The following is a 21,174-nucleotide window of genomic DNA, read 5'->3' as shown; positions in this document are numbered from 1 at the left end:
AGCGGAGAGCAGCACGGCCGCGGCAGCACGCTGATCGCGGTAAGGCGCTGCCCGTGCCGCGCTTGGGGCTGTCAGGGTGTCACTTCGATAAGGACGTGTGTATGGCTGAAGGGGAGTTCTACCGGCGTGGGCTTTGCTGCGTCTTGGAAAGAATTTCGGCCGAAGTAGAGAGGCAGCGCTTGTTTGCCACCCGCTGCAGTGGGTGTGAGCACTGTGGGAGTCCCACTCCACCCATTACAGCCTGGCTGAGCACAGAACGCGAGTGTTTCCCTGGCCTCGTTAGTGCTGCTGGTTGTCAGGGCATGTGCACACGGCCACGGCTGCGTGTGTATCTGGAGAGGCTGCTGCTTAACTTGCCCCGAACCCTTTAAACGTAGTGAGCCTTTAAACACACTGCTGGCACTGCAGGCGTGTCAGCAATGTAGGTTAGTAGGGTGACCTCGCACAGGCTGCCCCTCCTAATGCCTGTCCTTCTCCAGAGCACCCATTGCTAAACGTTGACCTTTGTGGAAATGATGCAGTACTGCTTCGGATTTCTTTATGAGGGGATGGTGGGTTAACCCGATGCATTTTCAGGTTACTGCATAGGTAAATCCTATTTTTAAGATGGTCTGCTTGCTCAGTCACAGTAGAAGAAGAGAATGTGGTTCTCTGCTGCCTTGGGCTTCACTTAGTTACAGTTTTTAAAACAGAATTGTGACAGAGCTCACTGAGTGTTCGGGTATGACTGTGCATGATGTGGAATTGTGAGACACGGCACGCAGATGTCAGCTTTCATGTAGTGCTGGGCAGCACATACCTGGTTGTGGACTTTGCAGCATGAGCTGAAAACGTTGCTCAGCTAACTAGCTGCTGTATCGTGTGAACCTAGGTTACTGACTGTTCTGAAGACCAAAATGCTTGTGATAGTTTGAGTGCTTCAGATGGTTGTTAAAGAAGAACCTTTGAGGGTGAGAAGAAACTTTCTGCCATCCTGGCAGTGATTCTGTAGCTGTAACTTGGTGTCAGACCACAAATGTCTTCAAACTCCTATTTTATTTTCCAGAGATTTGATGAGGTTTCTTTTTGTTTCCTATTTGGGCTGTGAAGCATTCTGTTTCTGGGGCTCTATCCATTAATGATGCATATTTGTGCAGCTCACTCCGCAGAGCTCTTTAGCATGTCAAATCCTGTCGCTTAAAGTGCCACCATGCTCCTTCAGATTGATTCTTGAAAAGAAAGATGTCCTTGATTCGTTAGTGTTGTTTCTTTTAAATCGCTTTGGATGTGGATTTGATCTAATTAGCAACCATTATAATGAGGGCTCTCAGCAGCAGTGTGGTTTTGAAATACAGTGCACATCTGGGGAAGCCCTTCTTGTTCAGGAAGCTGCTGCTAGTGGCCAATTTACACAACAGAAGAGGGTTTTAGTGTATGAATGACTCCTCCTCGTGCTGGCCTGCTGTTTCCTTCCTTGGATACATGACTGTAAGCTTAATTACAGCTACTGATTCATCTTCTCGTTACTAGGGTATAAAGTTAGTTAACGCTTTTGAAAAAAAAACAAAACACCCCCCAAAAAACTAGAAACTATCAAGAAACCTCTGCTGCTGGTTTTGTTCCTTTGGCACAGGAGATCTTTCTCTAAGTTGGCATTTTACCTCTGGCTGTACCTGTGGCTGAGGGGCAGCTCTTATTGAGACCAAATGTGTCTGTGCCTGGGAAGCACAAGGTTATGGTTTAAAATATTCAGTAGACTTTGGATTAACACCAAAATTATGTTTTAGAATATCCTGAGCGCATTCCTTTCAAAAGAATGCCATTAGGTCAGTGAAAGACGCATCACATCGGTGTAACCCTGTTACGGTGTGGAGTTTCTCTTGAAGCTGCATATGAATCTTCTCTTGGAGACCAGGAGCTGTATTCAAAGTTAATGAGGTATTTGTTTTGATCCTTGAGAGAAAAGTGACCTGTGTAAGTGTAAAGGGCATGGGATCTCACATCTATGAGCTGGCAGCAGGACCTGCAGCTGCTGTGCCACACGTGTGCCCAGAGCACAGCACTGTGCCCAGGTGCTGCCCTTGGTGCAGTCGTCCTGGGTAGAGAGAGCACCACCCTGTCACATCCTGTATGACTTGTTCACGTGGCCAAAGCCCGAAATTACATTTCCCTCCCAGTAGTTTCTTTCTGGTGTATATGCTGAGACTGAGCAGAAGCCAGGGACAGTGCCATCCTTCCTTTTCTTACTAAGCAGTGCTATCTTGTGAGTGCACAGAAACTAAGATTCGATATCGATGCAGAAATTCTTACGGATGGTTTGTGTGCTCAGTGGGCTTGTCTTTCATTTGAGGAACGAGATGAAAATACTGGCTTCCTATTAGAAAAGCTTGAATTTAAAGGAATATTCAAATGTTTAAATTTATTTTGCTTCAGGGTGACATTAAGACTTGTTCAGAGTAGAAGATGCTTAGTACTTGAGTAATGTCTCTTGTGCTGATCTTCTATATTTGAGAAACAGAGAAGTTGGGAAGGGACAGGAGCTGCCATCGAGCATGTTTATTCCTCTTTGCCAGTTTCTGTTTTGAGAAAGTTCATTTCAATAGTGTTTAAATTCTGCCTGCTGGAAAGGTTGCCTTGTATTTCTGACACTGTGATGTCGTGTATCCCTGAGCTGTGCACTGAGCACTTCCTCAGCATGGACAAGGAGCAGGTTGGGGTCTGCGTGTTCATCTCCACGCTGTGCTCCTTCTGGAAGGAGGCTGTGCAGTGCTTCTCTTCCCACCTAAGAGCGGGGGTTGTGTAGATGCTTTGCTTTGTCTGGGTCTGCTGTGGACGGGCGTTTCTGGAATGGGCAGAGATCTGCTCAGCCTTGGGAATGCTCTGTGTGAAGCTGTAGAGCAGAGCAGCGTTTGCTGGGGAGCGGTAGAGGTTTGTAAAAGTGCTGGTTGAAGCCAGGCACCCAAGTGAAAAATTAAAAAAAAAATTAAGGAGAATAAAGAAATGTTCTGTGATTGAAAGGAGCTGTAGTAGTAAATGAAAGGGAATAGATTGCCTGGATTGTAGTGACAAACATGGTTGCATTCTCCTAAGGGAGCCCAGGCTGGTATGCTGACAACTCAGGAGACCTCACTTTGGGGTAAGCTGTGGTGGATGGGTGTTAAATCGTGAAATTATGTTTTACCACAAAAATAGCAAATTATTTCCACATTATTTACACACAACTTCAGTACAGTGTACTCTTGCCACCATTGTTTGGTTTTGCTGACAAGTCTGATAGCTTGTTGCACAACAACTCTGACAGGTTTTTCTTTGTCTCCTTTTAATGCTGTGTGAGGTATTGTTGTGTGTTTGAAACACTTCCCCTCTCAGATTGGTTAGATATGCAGTGCTGAGCGTATATCTGAGCATATACCCCTGAGCTGCAGGGATCTGGCAGGGACTGATGTGCTGCTGCAGTTCAGGCGAGGTGGGCGATCCGGCGGCCGAAGGCTCTGCAGGGCTTTTTGATTCAGCAGAACAATTCCTGCAGCAGAAGCTGCCCCTTGTGACTAATGCAGGCTGGGCTATTTATAGCCATGCATATCCACAGCCCTTCTCCACTCCAGCAGGCAGTCACCCAAATACAAAAGACTTCTGGAATTAAAGTAACAGTCAAAATTAAAGTTAGCGCAGCAGTTTCGTTCTGACAACGCGCTGGAATGCAGGAACACATTTGGTAATAAAATGCTTTCCTTGCACGGAGAGTGCAACTTTGGAAGCTGTGTGTAGATGCTCAATAAGTAGAGAGTATGTTGCAGGGCCAAAATGGTATTTTTTCTATCCAAAATTCGCATATATTGCGACTCCTGATGTTTGCATTGGTCTTCCAGCTTGAGAGTTGGTCATCCTTATTGCTTCTGTCCTCAGCCAGGCAGGGAAGGAGAATGTGTCAGCTCAGAAGACTGTGCTGCTCCATGGAACTGGTGTGTGCTGCAGTATTGCCACTGCTGCTGGAGGCAAACTGGTGTGTTCCCCTGTCGGTGAGGGTGCTGGCACCTGGCTGGAAGGCATCTTGGAGCTGGAATTTTATTGCGTATGTAGAGTAGCACAGGATTTCTTCTTTGAAAACAGCCAGCATTTTCTCATGCTGTTATGTTGTGACAGATCGTTGTAGATATAACTGAAGACTGAAACTGTAAGCTTACTTGAGATGAGATGTAAAGCTTTATTGAAACCTGTAAGAAGAATTTAATACCCAAACATGTCATCAAGGAGTCCAAAAGGCACAGCATTCGAGTTAGGTCTTTAAAGTTTTATTTCTCTAATTTTTCCAAGGCATTCTTGGGGAAACAAAAACACCAAAAACCCCCCCACAAATTTGCTTGCAGTTTCTATAACTGTAAATTTATAAATATTTACCAACTATAAACATATTTATGATATTGGAAGCCCCTTTCTTCCTTGGGTGACGGAAGAGTCCCAAAGCCACGAACTCTGTCAATGAATTTGCTGGCAGAAAGCTGGAGATCAAGTATTAGTCCATTCCCAATTTCTTGTTGGGCTTCCTGTTAGTGTGTGACTGGCTCTTACGAAGTCTGCCAACATGCCTTTGCAGTGAGGCTGCAGTATGGCTGGGTGTCGTGGTACATCATGCTCAGCTTTTGTAATGAGAGCGTTTGGGATGGATACCCCTGTTTGGGGAGGAGTGGCACCTGGTTTTTATCTGTTCACCTGGGTCAGGTGGGGAAGCCATGGTTTTGGCCTGGCTGCACGTGTACTCCTGCCAAGGAAACGTACTGTACTGGTTTAAATGCTTTGGATAAATGCTCTGGGGGTAAGAGTCGTAGGTAAAGTTAAGTAGACTGAGTGCAGAGAGCTTACAGGTTCCTCTGCTGCTGGGAGGTTGGGCAGCCTAAGAAAATTGGGAATACATTTCTGTTTCTGATCTTGTGACAATGGAAAGAATTGACTCGTGTTCCAAATAAAAGTGATTGATTCTCTGAAGGAAACCATGAATAACACATCAGAAAGCGACCGTGCTTTGCAAAATCATAATAGACAAAAAAGAAATGCTAAAGAGATTTTCTTAGTGAGTTGCAAGCTATGCTTTATTCTTGTCAGTGTGGATTTTTTTTCCTTTGGAGTTTTGGCAGAAGAGAACAGGTTTTTCTTGCCTTGAGAACTCTGTTGGGGCAGCTCAATATGCAGATAACTTGCTGTCTAACTTGTATCTCATGTGTGCTATGTGTTGGGTTTTTTTTCTCCCAAAAAAGTCTTTAATTATATAAAGGCAAACGAATGAGAAGAACCAAATTCAACATTTCTCCTTCTGTTAGGAAACTAAGAGCTGAGATAGTATATGAGAAATGGCATTTCACAAGAGAAGATTACGTTATTTGCAGAGCAGTTGTGTGAATTTCAGGTTTTATTACTTAGGAAGTTAAACACGAGTAAATAGAAGCTATCTGGTATGTTAATGATGACACTGGAGCAGTAACTGTTGGCACCTGCAACTGTTGGTACCACTGTCCTTTCTTGAGTGAAGAATGGAGGTGGGACGTGGAGGCCGGCTTTCTTCTGCTTAGCAGCTGGCTGCGTAGCTGCGGTAGCGTAACCTCAGCATAGTCACGATATCCAGGTATGTTTTGTGCTGCTTTTCCTCTTAAAAGTGAGCTGGGATTCAAGTGCAGTTAGTAAATAGCTTCTACATTTCAGGGATTAAGTAGCCTTGTTGTGAATTGGGCTCTTTTCTGGTGCAGATAAGAGATAAGCGGATTTTCTTCTTTCCTGTGCGTCTGCTGGCTGTTGTGCACAGGTAGGATATCTTTCAATTAATTGTACATTAGATGAGGTGAAGCAGAGACCCCGAATTTTACCTCGTAAACAAATTCCTTTGAAGTTCTTTTTTCCCCCCCCCTTTTTTTTTTTAAACGAAGGAATATAGTATGAGCTGAAAGAAGGGCTGCATAAGAGCAACTCAAGTCAAGGAGTTAAAATTGGGAATCTGTGCATTCTGATGACTGTTAAAAGCCATGCAGATATGGTAGACCTGGGTTTTTGTGGGGGAAGAAGCCTGTGATGGACACTAAGGATCTATGCCTACATCTAGACTTCAGTAAATTTAGTTTAGAAGCACAAATGATTTAATCTTGCATATATTGCAAGTGGTGCAGTACAGCAGCAAAGACCTCAGCACAAACCAACTTCAGGAATACCTCTCCATCAACCTAAGTGAGTTTTGCAGCCCACAGAGGACTGTGGTGCTACCCGAGCCCTAAGCTGCCTGCAGTGCCTGCAGGAGTTATGGTTGCAACAGTGGTTCTGCTGGGCCTTGGTTCTGTTTTAATACAGAAATTCGCTTCAACCACGAGAAGAATACATTTAGTGTACAAAACTAAATTAGTACTTGTATGTTATTTTTTGGAGAGTCTTTTTCCTTAATGATTTGGAGTTAAGGAGGATCCATCCCAATCTTTGATTGACTCACCATATGACCTCAGGCAAGTTACTCATCTACCTTGAGCTTCAGTTTTCCCAGTTGGAGTATTAAGTAAACAACAGGAAACTTGCCAGAAGCCAAATGTTGGGGTTGAATTGAAGCTTCCTCACTTTCTGTTGTTTTCAGTTTTTATGAAAAATCAGATTTCCTTTATTCTCTTAAGTTAGTAATTGAAAAAAAATTGCTCTGGGTCTGCTACTGAAACTGTAGATGGGATGTTGAGATTTAGTGAAGTTCCAAATGTGTCCCTCCTCTTAGGAGCTCTGCTGCTCATCTCATTACTTTGCTGCTGTTTCCATGAGGCAGCAGAAAGATCTTGGTCTCCTGGAAACTGCAGTCCATCCCTCTTGTAAAAATGAGATGTTGGTGTTACCTATGCAAGCATGAAGCAGTGTTTGTTTCCAAAGATGAGCTAGCTGTGGACGGTTAACGAGAAAGCAACCACTGTGATCCAGTCCTTCTATCCTTAAATCAAAAGAATGCTGTTGCCCAGGCAAGTGCCGTAACATTCTTGATAATTTATGCTGGCTCTACACACAACCTTTTGCTTCAGTGCCGAGATCTTGAAGTTTCCCCTGTTTGTTCTTGGATGAAACGTTTTTTCCCCAAGGGTTAGTGGACTGCATTCTGGAGACTGCGTATTAAAGTAAGTGTGCTTGTTTTGAGGTTTGTTTAATGAGCTGCTTTTCTGCCATCTGAGAGAGCTATTGTTCAGTGAACCACACTTGAGACGAGTGGCTTTTTGTGGGGATTCTCCTCATGTGTCCTGCTGGGACACACAAAGGCATCTTTTCCAGGTCAGGGGAAAAGGGTTCCCTCTTCAGACGTGCAGCTCTGAGCTGTCGCTGCCCTGCAGGTTTGTCTGTCTTGGTGTAGTGATCCCAGTACAGCAAAGCCCAGCTGTTTGGCAGATTTACCTGAGGGGGGAATAATTCGTTGTCATCTTTGATGTGTGCATGTGTTCTGTTTTCTGCTATTTTTGAGGTCACTGAAAAGAAGTTAAAATTTGAAAGAGTGCTGCCAGAGGAGAAGTTGAACTGGGGGACCCACACTCGGCTTTGTGGAACCGAGGTGCTGTTGCTGTACCCTCTGGTTGCTTCTAGGTGGCACTGCAAGAAAAAGAATGCGTATTCACTGGTTGTAGATTAGCCAACTGTTGAGCTGGTTTGTGCTCTGGGGGCCATAGAGCAGAGTAGCAGGGGGCAAATGCTTCGGGAGAAAAGAGGAAAGGAATAAACTTTGTGTGGCAGAATTGACTGAGCTTCTAATTGCAGTTACGTATGAATGGAGCTGTGGTCACTTGGTGACAAACTGGTTTTGCTTAATGCCAAAAATGTGATTGTGTACAAAAATTACATACCTGTTTATCCTCCAGTAATTAAAATCACAGGATAAATGGTCCTCTTTTTTTTTTTTCTCCTTAATCTCTTAATGTGAGACTCCTTTACAAAGCAGTCTTGCTGGAGAATTATACAATGTGTACATAGACCAAATAAATACAGGTTGTTAATCTCAATTTGAATCTTATTGTTCTTCCCTGTTTTTACATTTTGAACAGGAATTTGTTCGATTTAGCATCTGGTTTGGAAGGTTTACTTTACAGAGTTAAAAACTCTGTTCCTGAATCTGCTGGAGCTTCTAATGTTAACTCCAACTCCTCATTTCTGTCTCTTTATTTATAAGAATCCTGTATCCTTTACAAGATTACAAGAGATGATTGATTTGGAAGATTTTAGCAAGGAAGTCATCTCATGATTTGTAAAAAACAAAGACCCAGCCCTTCTTTTCCCCCTAAAATGTTTTATTCCTTTTTTTTTCTCCCCCATATTCAGAGCTAGACAGTGTTTTTGTAAGAAATAATCTGAGATGTGAAACTAAATAACTAAAATCTTTCTTTCTTTCTTTCTTTCTTTTTTTCAGCAGCTCCATGAGACTGTGAAAAGAAAGCTTGATAGTGCTGCTTCCCCTCAGAATGGAGACCAGCAGAATGGCTTTGGTGATGTATTTTCCATTTCCAAGAAGCTGCGTCGTGATGATGGTCTTGGTGGAGTGAGTGGTTCTTCCAATGGAATGCCCCCTGTGTCTCCACTCCATCATCTTGACAAGAAATCTGCCAGTGGAGATACCTTGCAGCTTAATGGAAAACATCCGATGGGACTCGATGGCATCAGCAAGAAGTGTCTTCCAGATTCCAGCCTGCAACTGAATGGAGGTGGTGATGCTGATGATTCATTTCCTCTGAGTTTGAACAAAGAGCTGAAACAGGAGCCTGTAGATGATCTTCCGTGTATGATTGCTGGAGCAGGGGGTTCTATATCTCAGAACAACTTGATGCCTGATCTTAATCTTAACGAGCAAGAATGGAAGGAGCTTATTGAGGAGCTTAATAGGTCAGTGCCCGATGAAGACATGAAGGATCTCTTTAATGAAGACTTTGAAGAGAAAAAAGATGCGGATTCTTCAAATTCAGCTGCACAGACTCCATTGCCGCAAGATATTAACATAAAGACTGAATTTTCCCCTGCACCCTTTGAACAGGAGCAGATGGGATCTCCGCAGGTTAGATCTACTTCTTCAGGTTCAGCATTTATCGGTGCTGCCTCTGTTCCTGTAAGTGCCGCGTCTCCGGTGGTCGGTAGTTCTCAGGCTATGTTTCAGCCTTCTAGTCAGTCAATGACTGAAAATGCTAATCAGCCCATGATGCAGGCATCAAACCACTCTCAGAACGTCCAGAGACCTCTCCCCAATGTGCTTTTACCTGGGAAGGGGGCAGGAAGTGCCAAAGAAATGTCCTCTGCTCATCAACTCCAGCAGATTGCTGCCAAGCAGAAGAGAGACCAGATGCTGCAGAACCAGCAGCAGGCTTCCCAAGTCCACCAAACCAATCAGATGTCTACCTGGCAGTCTGGGCCTTCTCACAGCCCACTGGCTGTTCCATATACCATGGAAAATCCCACCAGCCCTTCAGTTTACCAGCCGGACTTTAACAATCAGAAGCTCATGATGCCTAATATGGGAAATAAAAGCTCTCCGAGAGCTGGAGGCAACTACCATGTGAACATACTGGGTCATCAGCAAAACAGCATGAACCAGAACCCTGTGAATAGTCAAGGCTCAGTGCTAGACTATGGGAACACCAAACCTCTTTCACATTACAAAGCAGAATGTGAACAGGGCGTTGCAGTACCTGGTCAGAACAAGACTCCCATGTTGGCTTACATACAGCAGCGCCAGCAGCAGCCACTGTCCCACGTGAGTGATGACCAAAATGGAATGATCCTGTTGAAACCCAAGTCTGGAAACATTACCTACCGACTGCCGCACAGTCAGGTACGTGTTCTGATCTTTGTTACTTTTGTTTAGTAACAGATTTAAGGTTTTGAAAGAGGATGTTGGGTAGGTTAGATTGGAGTATGGGTTACTTGATGGTGTTTCAGATCAGCTGCTGCGTGTTCCTAAAGAAGATGGTAGTACACACTGTGCTGAAGCAAAAGTCAAGCACTGTATTTTCCACCGAGGAAAGTTTTTAATATGCAGTTCTAGGTCACGTTGGTAACGTGTGGTTTGCAGCTTAATACACTTCATGGGCAACAAATTATGTCACACTTCACAGAAGGTTCTACTTACAAAGATAAATAGATGCTTTGTGAACTTTTGCCTGAAATAGCTCACAGAACTGCAGTGTTAAACAGTGTTCTAGCAGAAGATTTGCTTTCTTTACTTTCTCCTTCGTCCCTGTCTTCTGTAGGAGTTGGCTCACTATAAACAGATACGCCTTCAGTTGCTGCTTTTTGGAGAGAGATGGGAGTGAGGGCTGCGTTCTTGGTTACTTGGGTGTTACTTGGCATTTTTTAAATCTAAGAATTTGTTTCTGGTTAAGTCTGTGGGAATGGGAATGTATCTTTAATAGGTAATATTTGTCTGCTTGAAGCATTGTGCTTCAGGTTTTCCTATAAAGGAGAACTCCACGTTGTGCTTCTTTGCCTTATGAGGTGTAATAAATTTGCAATATGAAGATAACAACGTATAGCTGATATTACAGATATGCTGCAGGTAGAAATGTATATAGCAGGTGGGGAAGAACAGACTTGTAGGCACGTGCTACTGAATCCCCACGATGCACATATTGGAAGACTTGCTGTCAAAAAAGGTCTTTGTTAGAAGGATTAAAAGTGCGAAAGCCATCGGAGCTCCAGCTCTTGTAGTGTGTTCCTTCAGTAAAGGAAAACACAAAATACATGGCATAAAGGCCTGATTAGTCTGTGGTAAAGACCACAGTGATGTAAAAATAAAAATGAGATCAATAATACATGCTTCATAAGGCACAAGGAAAATTAATCTCTTTAAAAGCTAGCGGAAGTAACGATCTAATGATATTTTTGGTGAAGAAAGAAGGAGGGGAAGGGTGAAGATGATTGTGTGTGGCACATCTATCTCTTGCTGAAAAACTTGAAGGTGACCTTGTGTCTGTGCTGTCATGCTTGCATTGAAATAACAGAAATCCTAATGAATACTTCTGGAGAATTTCTAAGAAGCTTGCTTACAGAACAACTTAGCACAGCATTACCTATATTTGGCTCATGATTTCTGACAAAACTGCAGCAAGTGAGAACCAACAGCCCAGACCATTAGCTGAATTCTGAATGTGAAAATAAATACGTTTGCATAATTTGAAATGAGGCTGAACTGTGCTTAGAAATGACAACAAATGTCAAATTCCAAATGGATTCTCATGTACAAAGAGATCGGTATCAGGTCTTGATGGATAATTGTTCCATATTACTTTGACTTGATGGCTTTTCCTGAGTTCCTGTCTCCAAAACAGAAAGAAAAAAGCAGACTTAAGAAAAAATGAATACAACCAGTTATCCATAGTAGTGTTTTTCCTGTATAATATGATGAAGGCTGGATTGGTGGCCAAACGTTAGGACTCTTCATTTTGGTCAGTGATGTTTCTTCCCCCTCACCTGTGAATAATAAAACTCTGATACTAAAAAAAAGTCAACATTAGGAGGGGAGGTGTAAACTTTCAGAATTAAGTGTTGACAGAAGAGGCAGGATATAACTATATGATGAAATTTCAAAGCTAGTTGGAAAGCTGCAACCAAAGGTAACTGCAGTTGGTGCATTTGAAGTGTTTGTAATGGCAGCATTCCCCTGGCTGAGCAGAAGCACACAAAGCTGCGTTCCCCTTTCTGAGCTGGAGTTTGGGAAGTACTTTGAGGCTTGAGTTAAAAACTCTGTTCCTGAATCTGCTGGAGCTTTTGACGTTAACTCCAACTCCTCATTTCTATGTCTTTATTTATAAAAATCCTGTATCCTTTACAAGAGACAATTGAACTTGTGGTCATCATTATGAAAACGTCTTTCCTTGTCTGTGTGACTGTACAAAGTCTTTAAGTTCTAGAGGGGTAACCTCCTTCTGTGACTCACATCATTGTTTTTACGTTCTGCAGGATCAAACCACATCTCCTAATGTTCCTCGTGTTCCCGTTTCTGTCCCGGGTGCTGGTGTTGGTGCCCAGGCTCCCAATGTCACCATGGCAGGGAACCACAGCAACCAGTCGTATCTTAGCAATCAGCAGCAAGCAGCAGTGATGAAGCAGCACCAAATGCTGATGGACCAGCAGAAACAGAGAGAGCAGCAACAAAAGCACTTGCTCATGGAGCAACAGAAGCAGCAGTTCCTAATGGAGCAGAGACAACAACATCTCTTAGTTGAGCAGGTAAGGGGGGCCAGCAGTTTTTTCTTCCTTTCCACTGACGTGCTTTGGCTGACTTAAAGCTGTGTTTGAGATGTTATAGAACTACTACAGCCTTATGAAATAGGGGATGTAAACTACAAGATGTTTTGGTATAAATCACTGTTCTGTTTTATATAAAATCAACTACAAAATGTAACTGGTTCCTGAGACATTCGTTCTGTTACAAGGCTCAGCTGTGAATTAAAAGAATAAAACAGCTAGAATTTAATAGTGTGGAAATGCAAGCTGATACCTACAGGAAGAGAAGATATACCAGTGATGATATAATTCTTAGCCTTCCTTCTTTCACAAAGGAAATGAGAGCAAAATAATAAAAGGTTGGGATATCCTTGATGTTTTGGAGAGCTTTAAGCAAGGGACTCTGTAAGCTGGTTGAGTTCTGCCTTTCCTCTCTGTGAGTGCTGACAGTTCACGTTTCAAATTTTAAATCGTCTTTCATTTGTTTATTTGGGGAAAATAATTAGACATCTGCATCCAACTTGCATCTTATCCTGCCAAAAGAATTTAACTCTGCTATCCATCAGACTGTGCAGAAAGCTGCTTTAGTCTCTCTCAGGGAAATGGGCTGCTTGCGTGAACCTTTCTAAGTTTTAAACCTTTTGCAAGTCTTTCAGCTGGGAATCGGTCTGAAGGGCCTTACTCCTGTCATTTGTGCTTTTCTGCATTTCTGAGCAGTCCATGCAGGCATGTTCCACACATTGTCACTGTACAAACAGAACAAATCTCTGTGCTGAGTACAGAGGAAAGGAAGATGAATTTTCAGAGAAGGTTTTAGGTCCAGGCGGAATTTACAATTCAGATCTTCGTTTTGTCTTTCAGGATAATTGATTGGAGTGGGGGAGTGTGGAATGTAATCTTTGGGGACAACAGAGGGAAAAAAGAAGTGTTAATTTATAGAAAAAACTGAGAGTTGCATATATTCGTTAATTAAAAGACAAAACAAAAAGTCATTGAAGTGCATCATTGGGTGATAGTTTCAGGTAACATCCCCTCTCAGATACTGTGAGATTTTCTTACATTTGGTATTCTGTATCTTTTTTATTTTTATTTTTTGCTGAGCCAGCCTTCTGCAGCTCTTGGTTCATCCTACTGCTATGGCATACTTCCCTGGCTTCTGTGGTCAGCCCCTTTCAGGTCTGACTGGTCCTACAAGCAGCAGGTCCCTTCTGTGAAACAGCCTGCCCTCCTCATTCCTCTGCGTGTCTCAACAGCTTCTCAGTTGCAGACACTTTGAAACAATGGTAGTAATGTGTACCTGCCTGCTTTTCACATTGCACTCATCTCTTCTTGAGGGGCTTAGTGCTTATGTCTTTGTCCTAGGACTCTTGAAAGGGAATTTCTGTCCCTGCCTGTGCTCTGTGCATGTTTTTACATAAGTGAGTACTTGTCCTTGGTATCACTCTTAATGCTCTCAGAATTTCAACCTGCTTGAAGATAGCTCTGGAGGAAGGGCCAGAAATGCTGTCTGAGATGTGCCTTGTGGTGTAAAAACAGTCTTTTGGCTGTTGATATTGTCAGAATCACACTTAGTGCATGCTCTTACACACTTTCTCCCATTCCCTCCGTGGCTTTCCATTCCCTTTAAATTTGCTAGTATTCTAATGAATTTGTCACAAAGTACATACAGATTGGATGCCCTTTTTAAAGAAGCAAGCTGATTTCAAACCATTACTAGGGCTTGTTGCAATAAACAAGTGAATTATTGAGAAAATGGTTTGGAACAGTGATTGTAGAACTTGCGTAGCTCCTGTTGTAACCTTAGTTTTGTAGTTTTCCACGATCTTCTGAGACACCCAATAATTTGGGTTTGTATATGTTTTTGGTTTTGAAAACTGGACCTAGAAAACATGCTTTTATTTTTCTGTGCAACGCTGGTATTTATGACTTGTACTTTTACTTTGCACTCTTTAAATAAATTGATCTGGGGGCAAAGAGTAAAAGGTATTTGTGGATTTTTAGGTGTTTTTGCTTTTCTTCTTTTTATACTTGTTAGAGTATCGTACCTTTAGGATATTGCTGAAAATGGATGAATGTTTCACTGATTAAGAAACTAATACCTGTGACTTCCAGTTATTTAAAGGCTTCAGCTGAGAACAAAGGTCTGAAATTTAAGGTGACAGAAGCTCCTGTAATTACCAGCTCCATGTAAAAGCATGCGGGTAGCTTGGTTTTCATCCAGGATAGTCGCTCTTGGAGAAGTCTTGACTTGCCTCCTACTTCTTCTGCATTGGATCTTTCCTAGGAGAAGCAGCGGCAGCAGCAGGAGCAGCAGCTGCAGCGACACCTGACCCGGCCACCTCCCCAGTACCAGGACCAGCAGCAGAACCCATACCAGCAGCAGGTTGGGCAGTTCACAGGTGAGCGTTGTGAAGTAATGGCAGAAGTACTGGGAATAAAACCAGGTGCCACGGAGTTCCTAGACTGGAGAGCTTATGATTAATTTATTGCAACATCTTCCTGTGTTACTGTGCTTTTAAACTTTTAGAGCTAGGCTCTGGTACACTTGAAAAAATAACAGCTTCCTCTGACCTAAAAATCTAAGACATTGCAAGCTTCTGATTCTGTAATATTGCTGTGGAAATGGATAAAACTTGGCCTTTAGAACAATGAAGGTATTTCATTTTTATGCTCCTATTTTCCTTTACAGATGTTAAATTCTCCTTTAACTTTTGTGTGTGTAGTACTGCTCTAATGTTCTCCTCTTTAGAAGGGAATGGCATCCTATGTGGTTCGTGTGGGATTTGGTTTTGTTTCGTAGGAGCTTGGTGTGTCTTGATTGTACTGACACTGATAAATGTTGTTTTTTGCCATGAATGTGGAATGGCACCATGAATGTGGAAGAAGCAGAGAACATCAAAAAATTGTCTCCTTACCTGACAAATCCTTACTTACCGTGGCATTAAGGAGATACTTGCTTTCTTCTATAAAGCTATAGTATGCAAAATGTGCATATTCTCTTCTTTCTGTTTCCTTGCTCTATTCCTGCAGAAGTAAATGCCAAATGGAAAAGATGCAAGTAGAAATACAATACTCTCATTCAGTGTTTGTGATCATACAGTAGAGCTAGGGCTGGGCTTTGTTACTTCACTGAAAAACTTGATACCAATGCAGGAGGTTTATGGTAACAGTGGTCAGTAATGGACTTCGAATACTGAAATTCATTATCTTGTCTCCTGCTACATTCCTACAGAAATATACTAGTACCTCTGTTAGAAGTAGAGTATATGTTTCTATAATGAGTATCAGTATTATTTTTCCCTTGCTTTGATAATTGTAATTGTTATTCTGCATCTTAAATGCTGGTATGTGTTCTACCTCTTCACTGTATGGTTCCAGTATGACCTCCCACTTGGCCCTGTAACACTGGTTAATTAATTGTTAATTCAGTGGAGAGTCAGTGTTACTCGTATGTCTTGAATTATCTTTTTAAAAAATCTTTAGCTTTTTTTTTTGTTTGAAAGTAGAGGAAGTTCTGTGTAGGCAGGTTTCCCTTGGCTGGCTAAATGTGGGGAGAAAGTGGATGACATATGCACTATACTTCACAGTGCTTGTCTGTTTTTTTTTTTCTTGTTTTAAGTAACAGGGATGTTTCTTACAGGGAAATGCTTTTTTTCTTTCTTTTTTCCCTCTTTACTGAGTTTAGAAGAGAAGACCTGTTGTTTGCTGACAATAGATGTTTTTGTAAATCATCCTTGTTATCAGCATTGCATATTAATGTAGCGAATATTCATCATGGAAATCCAAAAGATGTTTGAAGCAATTGGGCAGATGAATACAATGGGAAAGGTGTTACAACAAAGGCGTGATGACAAAAGGACTGGCACATTAGAGAGGTGCTATAAAGGAAGGGAAGAAGATTGCTCACTCATATCAGAAGATTCCAGGTTCGCAGAAGAAAGCTTCACCAGGGATCTCCAGAAAGAGATCCTTCCCCACTGGCAGTCAGCCTTTCAATGAGGTCTAAGAGAGGTGCAGCCAGGCTGCAGACCTTCCAGTCACACTGCTGAACTGCCTTCACCTGTGCTCCCAGGGCTGATCTGGTCCTTTCCTCAGGTGCTCAATCAGTGGTTCAGGCTGTGACTCAACAGTCACTATACAATATTTAACTAAATATTTATGAAAGTTGCCTAGAAGAAAAGACATTCCTGGAACACAACTGGAAATCCTGCAGTTCTTGCAGTAAGAGACTCACTGTGTATGCACAGAATAACTGACAGTGTGTGTATGCAGTAAAAATGATATTTTTTTAACAGACTAACAAATTGTATGTGTGTGCATACTTCTGTTCACAGAGAAACATCACAGTCCTGCCCAATAAACCCTAATTTTTTTAACGTTGGTGATGTTGAACTCGTAGAAGTGGCATTCAGACTTTTTAGGAAATTGGCATATCTGTGTTCGAGATCAGACTGGACACAGTACTGCTGTCAGTGTGCTGGTTGCTTAAATTGTTTTATACAAATGTATCTGCATTCTGGCTTATAGCCTCAACAGGCTTAGATTGGCTGTGGTTGAACTGAGCAGTTAATGTACATAATATTTCTTTGTATTTCAGGATCATCTTCAGCCATGCCTGGGGTCAGTAATTTAGGACAGTCCAGCTCCAGCAGTCCACGGATGTTTCCTCAGGCCCAGAACATGATTCAGATGGGACCTGGACACAGTTCTGTCGCACCGCTGCAGTCCGGCTCCAGCCAGCAGGACCGGGGGGTGACTCAGTACGCCAACATGCAGAACATTCAGCGAGGGGGGCTGTACAGCATACCGTCAGGTATGGTTCCCCAGCATGCAGCTCAGAGTGCCAATGGACAGCCACCGATGCAGAGACAAGGCAGCTTGGGCCAGGGTGCTGCTGTTCCTGCTGGGTATGGGCAGAATACCTTAGCAAACTCAAGTATTTCTCAACAGCACAATAAAGGCGCTCTGAATCCAACCTTATCTAAGCCACAGATGGCAAGAGTACCGGCTGCTATGGGGGCTCAAAATCCATCTTGGCAACACCAAGGTATCCCTAATATTAATAACCAGACACAAGGAAACAGTGGCTTAGGACCATTTTCTGCCAGCTCCTCTTTCCACATGCAGCAAACTCATCTGAAGATGGCCAACCAACAGTTTGCTCAAGGAATGCCTCAGGTAAGCCTCAGCACCAGCAGACCCATGACCTCAATGAATGCTGCCGTGTCTGGGCAGATGCTGTCGTCATCTTTAGGCACGCAGCAGCGGACAAACCCACCTACACAACAGCAGGTACCCTCACAGCAAGTCTTGCCTGGCATCAACCAGACTGTTCCGGATCTGAATGCTTTCAACCAGAATCCAAATCAGCAAATGCCCAACAGAGGTAATATGCACTGTAGTCAAGGGTACCCTGTGAGGACAAGCAGTCAAGAGCTGCCTTTTGCCTACGGCAGCCAGTCAGGCAATAATGGACTTCAGAACTTAACTGGTGACACAGATCTGATAGACTCTTTGCTGAAAAACAGGACTTCGGAGGAGTGGATGAATGATTTGGATGAGTTGTTGGGAACTCATTAAAACAGGGCTGGGGGTGGGGGGTTCTACTTTTTTTAATTATTTCATGAAATATAAACAACACTTGGACCAAAAAACCTGTGGCATTGAGGAGACTTGCAGGCATTAGAGGTGAATGGTTGGGAAGGGGACTGGAGCTGCTTCTCAGTGAGTGCTGACGCGTGGTAATGGCGCACCAAGCAGGGCTGCAGGAGTAGTGCGCTTTGTCCTGGCGTCTCTGGGGAGTTGCACGTTTAGACAGGTCAAACAAAGCTGTGCGTGTCCCATCCAGCCTGTCAGAAATCTCACTTGCAGTGTTCTAAAATGAAAAATTATTTAAAAATAGAAACTGTTTCTCAGAAATAGTGCAGAAAGAAAGCAAATAGTTGCAGAAACTTAGGACTTAGTTTTCTGCAACTATTACTTGCAATCATTATTGTCCGTAGCTTGACGTGCTATTATAGTACTGTCATCACATGTCTGACTTTTGGTTTGAGAAGAGGCTATATGCACCTGAGTACGCTTGCAAGACGCTGTGAACTTTTTCCACCGCTGAAGCATGTGCCTGTACTCTCAATAAGCAAGTGATATTTCACAGTAAGTGTTTCTAGATGCTGGTGATAGATGAAAGAAAGTATTAAAACCTGGCCAGTTAGTCAAGGTAGTCTTCTTAATAGATTGTAGTCTTTTAAGCTGCAGTTTGCACTCTGTTGTAGAGAGGCACAGTTCTTGGCTTATACCTTACTGTGTTTAAAGGGGGAATTTCTTATGGGAGAACTTTTAAACTATAGTAGGTTTAACATGAATTGTAAAGCCATTTCCTTTGCACCTGTTTCTTCATAACTTATTTCCAAAGGTAGTTGTATTTAAATGAAGGCTTTGCTTCATGACAGCTCATTTAGTTTTCTTTGTTGTAAAAAGTAAAATTAACGTTTGAGATCAATTCATCCCCCAAAGCTAGCAGTGAACAATGAGCACAAGACTTTGTCACTTCAGGGTAAAATGAGGAAAAAAAGAACTTGGCTGAGAGGTGAAAAGTCCTTATCAGTAACAATAGCACAAGCAGCCTGGGAGAATGCTTGCATCAAGGTTGCTCCAGTATTGAAGTCTCCCCCTTTAAATACTTTTGTTTTTAATACCGGGTTATGAGTTTGGTAATCTTTCTGTAGACAGGTAGGTTTATTCCTTTAATATCCCTTGAAGCAGATGCTGGTTCTTTAGCTCAGCCCAAGGAGACCTCTCGTCCGTGTTGGGATTACTCACAGAAAGGACTGAAACCACAGTGGCAACAGACAATGTTCCAAAGTCCTTACTTTTACCAAAAAAATCCCTTGTCCACCAACAAACCACCTTGCCTTAACCTTTACTTTAAAATGAAAATAAAGTTGAAAGCTTTTGTTTTAAATGCACAAATACCTCTTCCCTTTCTAAATCCACTTCTTTTGGAAAACTCCTATAAACTTTTTAACCAAACCCAGCGTTGTGATCTAAAAGCAATTTCCCTCAACAGACTGTTCTTCTTCAGGAGTTTTCCTCTCTGCAGAATGTGTGAGAGGGTTTTATTCCAGTGGGTGAGGGGAAGTGAAGGATAACATGGAATTCGAAGAAGGAAAATGTATTCCTGTATCTGCAGCTCCTTTGTCAGACAATTTGCACTTTTAAAAACTGCTTTTTTTTTAACACTAATACTTTAACCCTTTCCAAAATGCATGGAACGTGGTTTGTCCGACGCGCTCACCCTGCCATATTTCATATGGATGAATTGTGCTCTGTTGAACAGATTTGATATTGTATCACGTTGAACCGTTGGCAAAAGATGCGCGTTGATCAGTGGATCCCACCATTGAGTAGTGGATAGAACTTCACTGAAGCAGACTTAATCCCTTGTAGCTTTTGAAGAGGTAACTAAGATTGTCTTTGGATGGGAAGACGAAGGTGTTAGTTGCTTTGGTTGTTGACACTTATGATATTTTCTAGAATAAGTAGTTGAGATGCAAATAACTGATGCTGACTTTTCTTGTACTGGCAATCTAAGAAAAGAGCTAGTGAGTGGTTTAGTATTAAACCAAAAACTGGTCCAAGGTAAGTGTCGTTAGCGTATAGATAAACTAGCAATGGCAGGGGAAGAAATGTTTGCTGTATTTTTGTTTTAAGGGTTAACTTTGCACCAGTGTGCCTTCCCTTCCTGCTGGGGGTGTTTGGGACCTCATAATTTCAAGTGACACCTTTCAGTGTCGCTATTTCCACTCCCCCACTCCCCCGTTGCCCCTTACAAACACTTGAGAGATATAACAGGGTAGTAGGATTCAGCTTTTCATTCTTCCCTGTTTAGTGTGCTGAAATCTGCGATGTCCTCTGGTAGATTTTGCACACAGTCTTTGTTCTGAATAAGTAAAAAAATCCATCTGCTTTTAATTTCTTAATCAGAGGAAAAGAGCATCTTCTGTTTGCATTATTGCTACCAAAAAGGCAATCCAGCATAACGCCCAGTGAAATGCAGCTGTGCTCTTTCCTCCACTGTTTCTGGAAGCTAAGGTGGATATTGCCCTGTTTGACCAGAGGTTTGTTCAGGAAGGTATCGAGTTTTGGTGACAGGGCCTTTTCATGGTACTGTTGAACTAAAATGAAGTGTGATTCTAGGCAGCCTGGCTTATAATGCCTGTTGGTCTTCATGTGTGAACGGGATCTAAACACCACTTGACCTGGTAGGAAGAAACAGCCCTTGCCTCTGTTTTTGGGCCCTGTCCACATCGGACTGTTACGGTATCACTGTAACAATGCTGAAACAGTTCAATGGAAACGAAAATACGGTTTAGATGTCTGTAGGTGCATGGGTAGGGCTGAGCTTTGCCTTTATGCCCTTCTTCATGTAGCTGTCTGTATATGCACTTGGGCTTTCCATTTGCTGCAGCTTCAGAGCAATAAAATGTAGCTCCACTGAACTGCACCTGGCCAGCCGCCCATGGCTTTATTTATAAACTGCGGTTTTGGTTGGGTGGGAAAGGTGAGAGTGTCACTGTGCAACATCCACTGCCTTCCAAAAACCACGACTCGATTGAAAAGGGTGCTCAAAATTTTGTTATACACATTTCCTTTGTGTAAATAAATGTTTACAATTTTATATTAAAGATTTGAATAAGAGTTAGATCTTCTGACTGTATATTTTTTACTTTTTATAGATTTTAAAACTATAATTCTTTATATATGTGTTTGGGGGGTATTATGGTAAGTTTTATGCTTGTAAATGGAGAACAGTTGAATTTGATGCTAACCTTTATGAATTTTTGTCATTGAAATGTATAAAGAGTCCATTAATCCCCTTATTCTTTTACTACAATTACTGGTGCACACCAAAAAGAAATCCTTCACTTCTGTTTTATCATTATAAAATAAATATTTTGCTAGTGTATGAAACATGCATGGTGTGACGTTATACCT

At 42.4% G+C, this 21,174-nt stretch overlaps 1 protein-coding gene across 1 annotated transcript; it reads left to right on the top strand.

Annotated features, from left to right (window-relative positions):
- Positions 1 to 21,150, top strand: MAML1 (mastermind like transcriptional coactivator 1; the record flags this gene model as incomplete). The annotated part of the gene is made up of 5 exons (XM_019620318.2): positions 1 to 39; positions 8,378 to 9,787; positions 11,914 to 12,183; positions 14,465 to 14,579; positions 16,778 to 21,150. Coding segments are annotated over 5 exons (2,817 nt in total), but the record flags the coding sequence as incomplete, so codon positions are not given.
- Positions 21,151 to 21,174: the final 24 nt, after the last annotated feature.

The sequence above is a fragment of the Meleagris gallopavo genome, chromosome 15 (assembly GCF_000146605.3).
Source record: "Meleagris gallopavo isolate NT-WF06-2002-E0010 breed Aviagen turkey brand Nicholas breeding stock chromosome 15, Turkey_5.1, whole genome shotgun sequence".
NCBI classification, from domain to species: Eukaryota; Metazoa; Chordata; class Aves; order Galliformes; family Phasianidae; genus Meleagris; species Meleagris gallopavo.
Note: the sequence above shows the minus strand (reverse complement) of the source record. Positions and strands in the feature narration are given on the sequence as shown.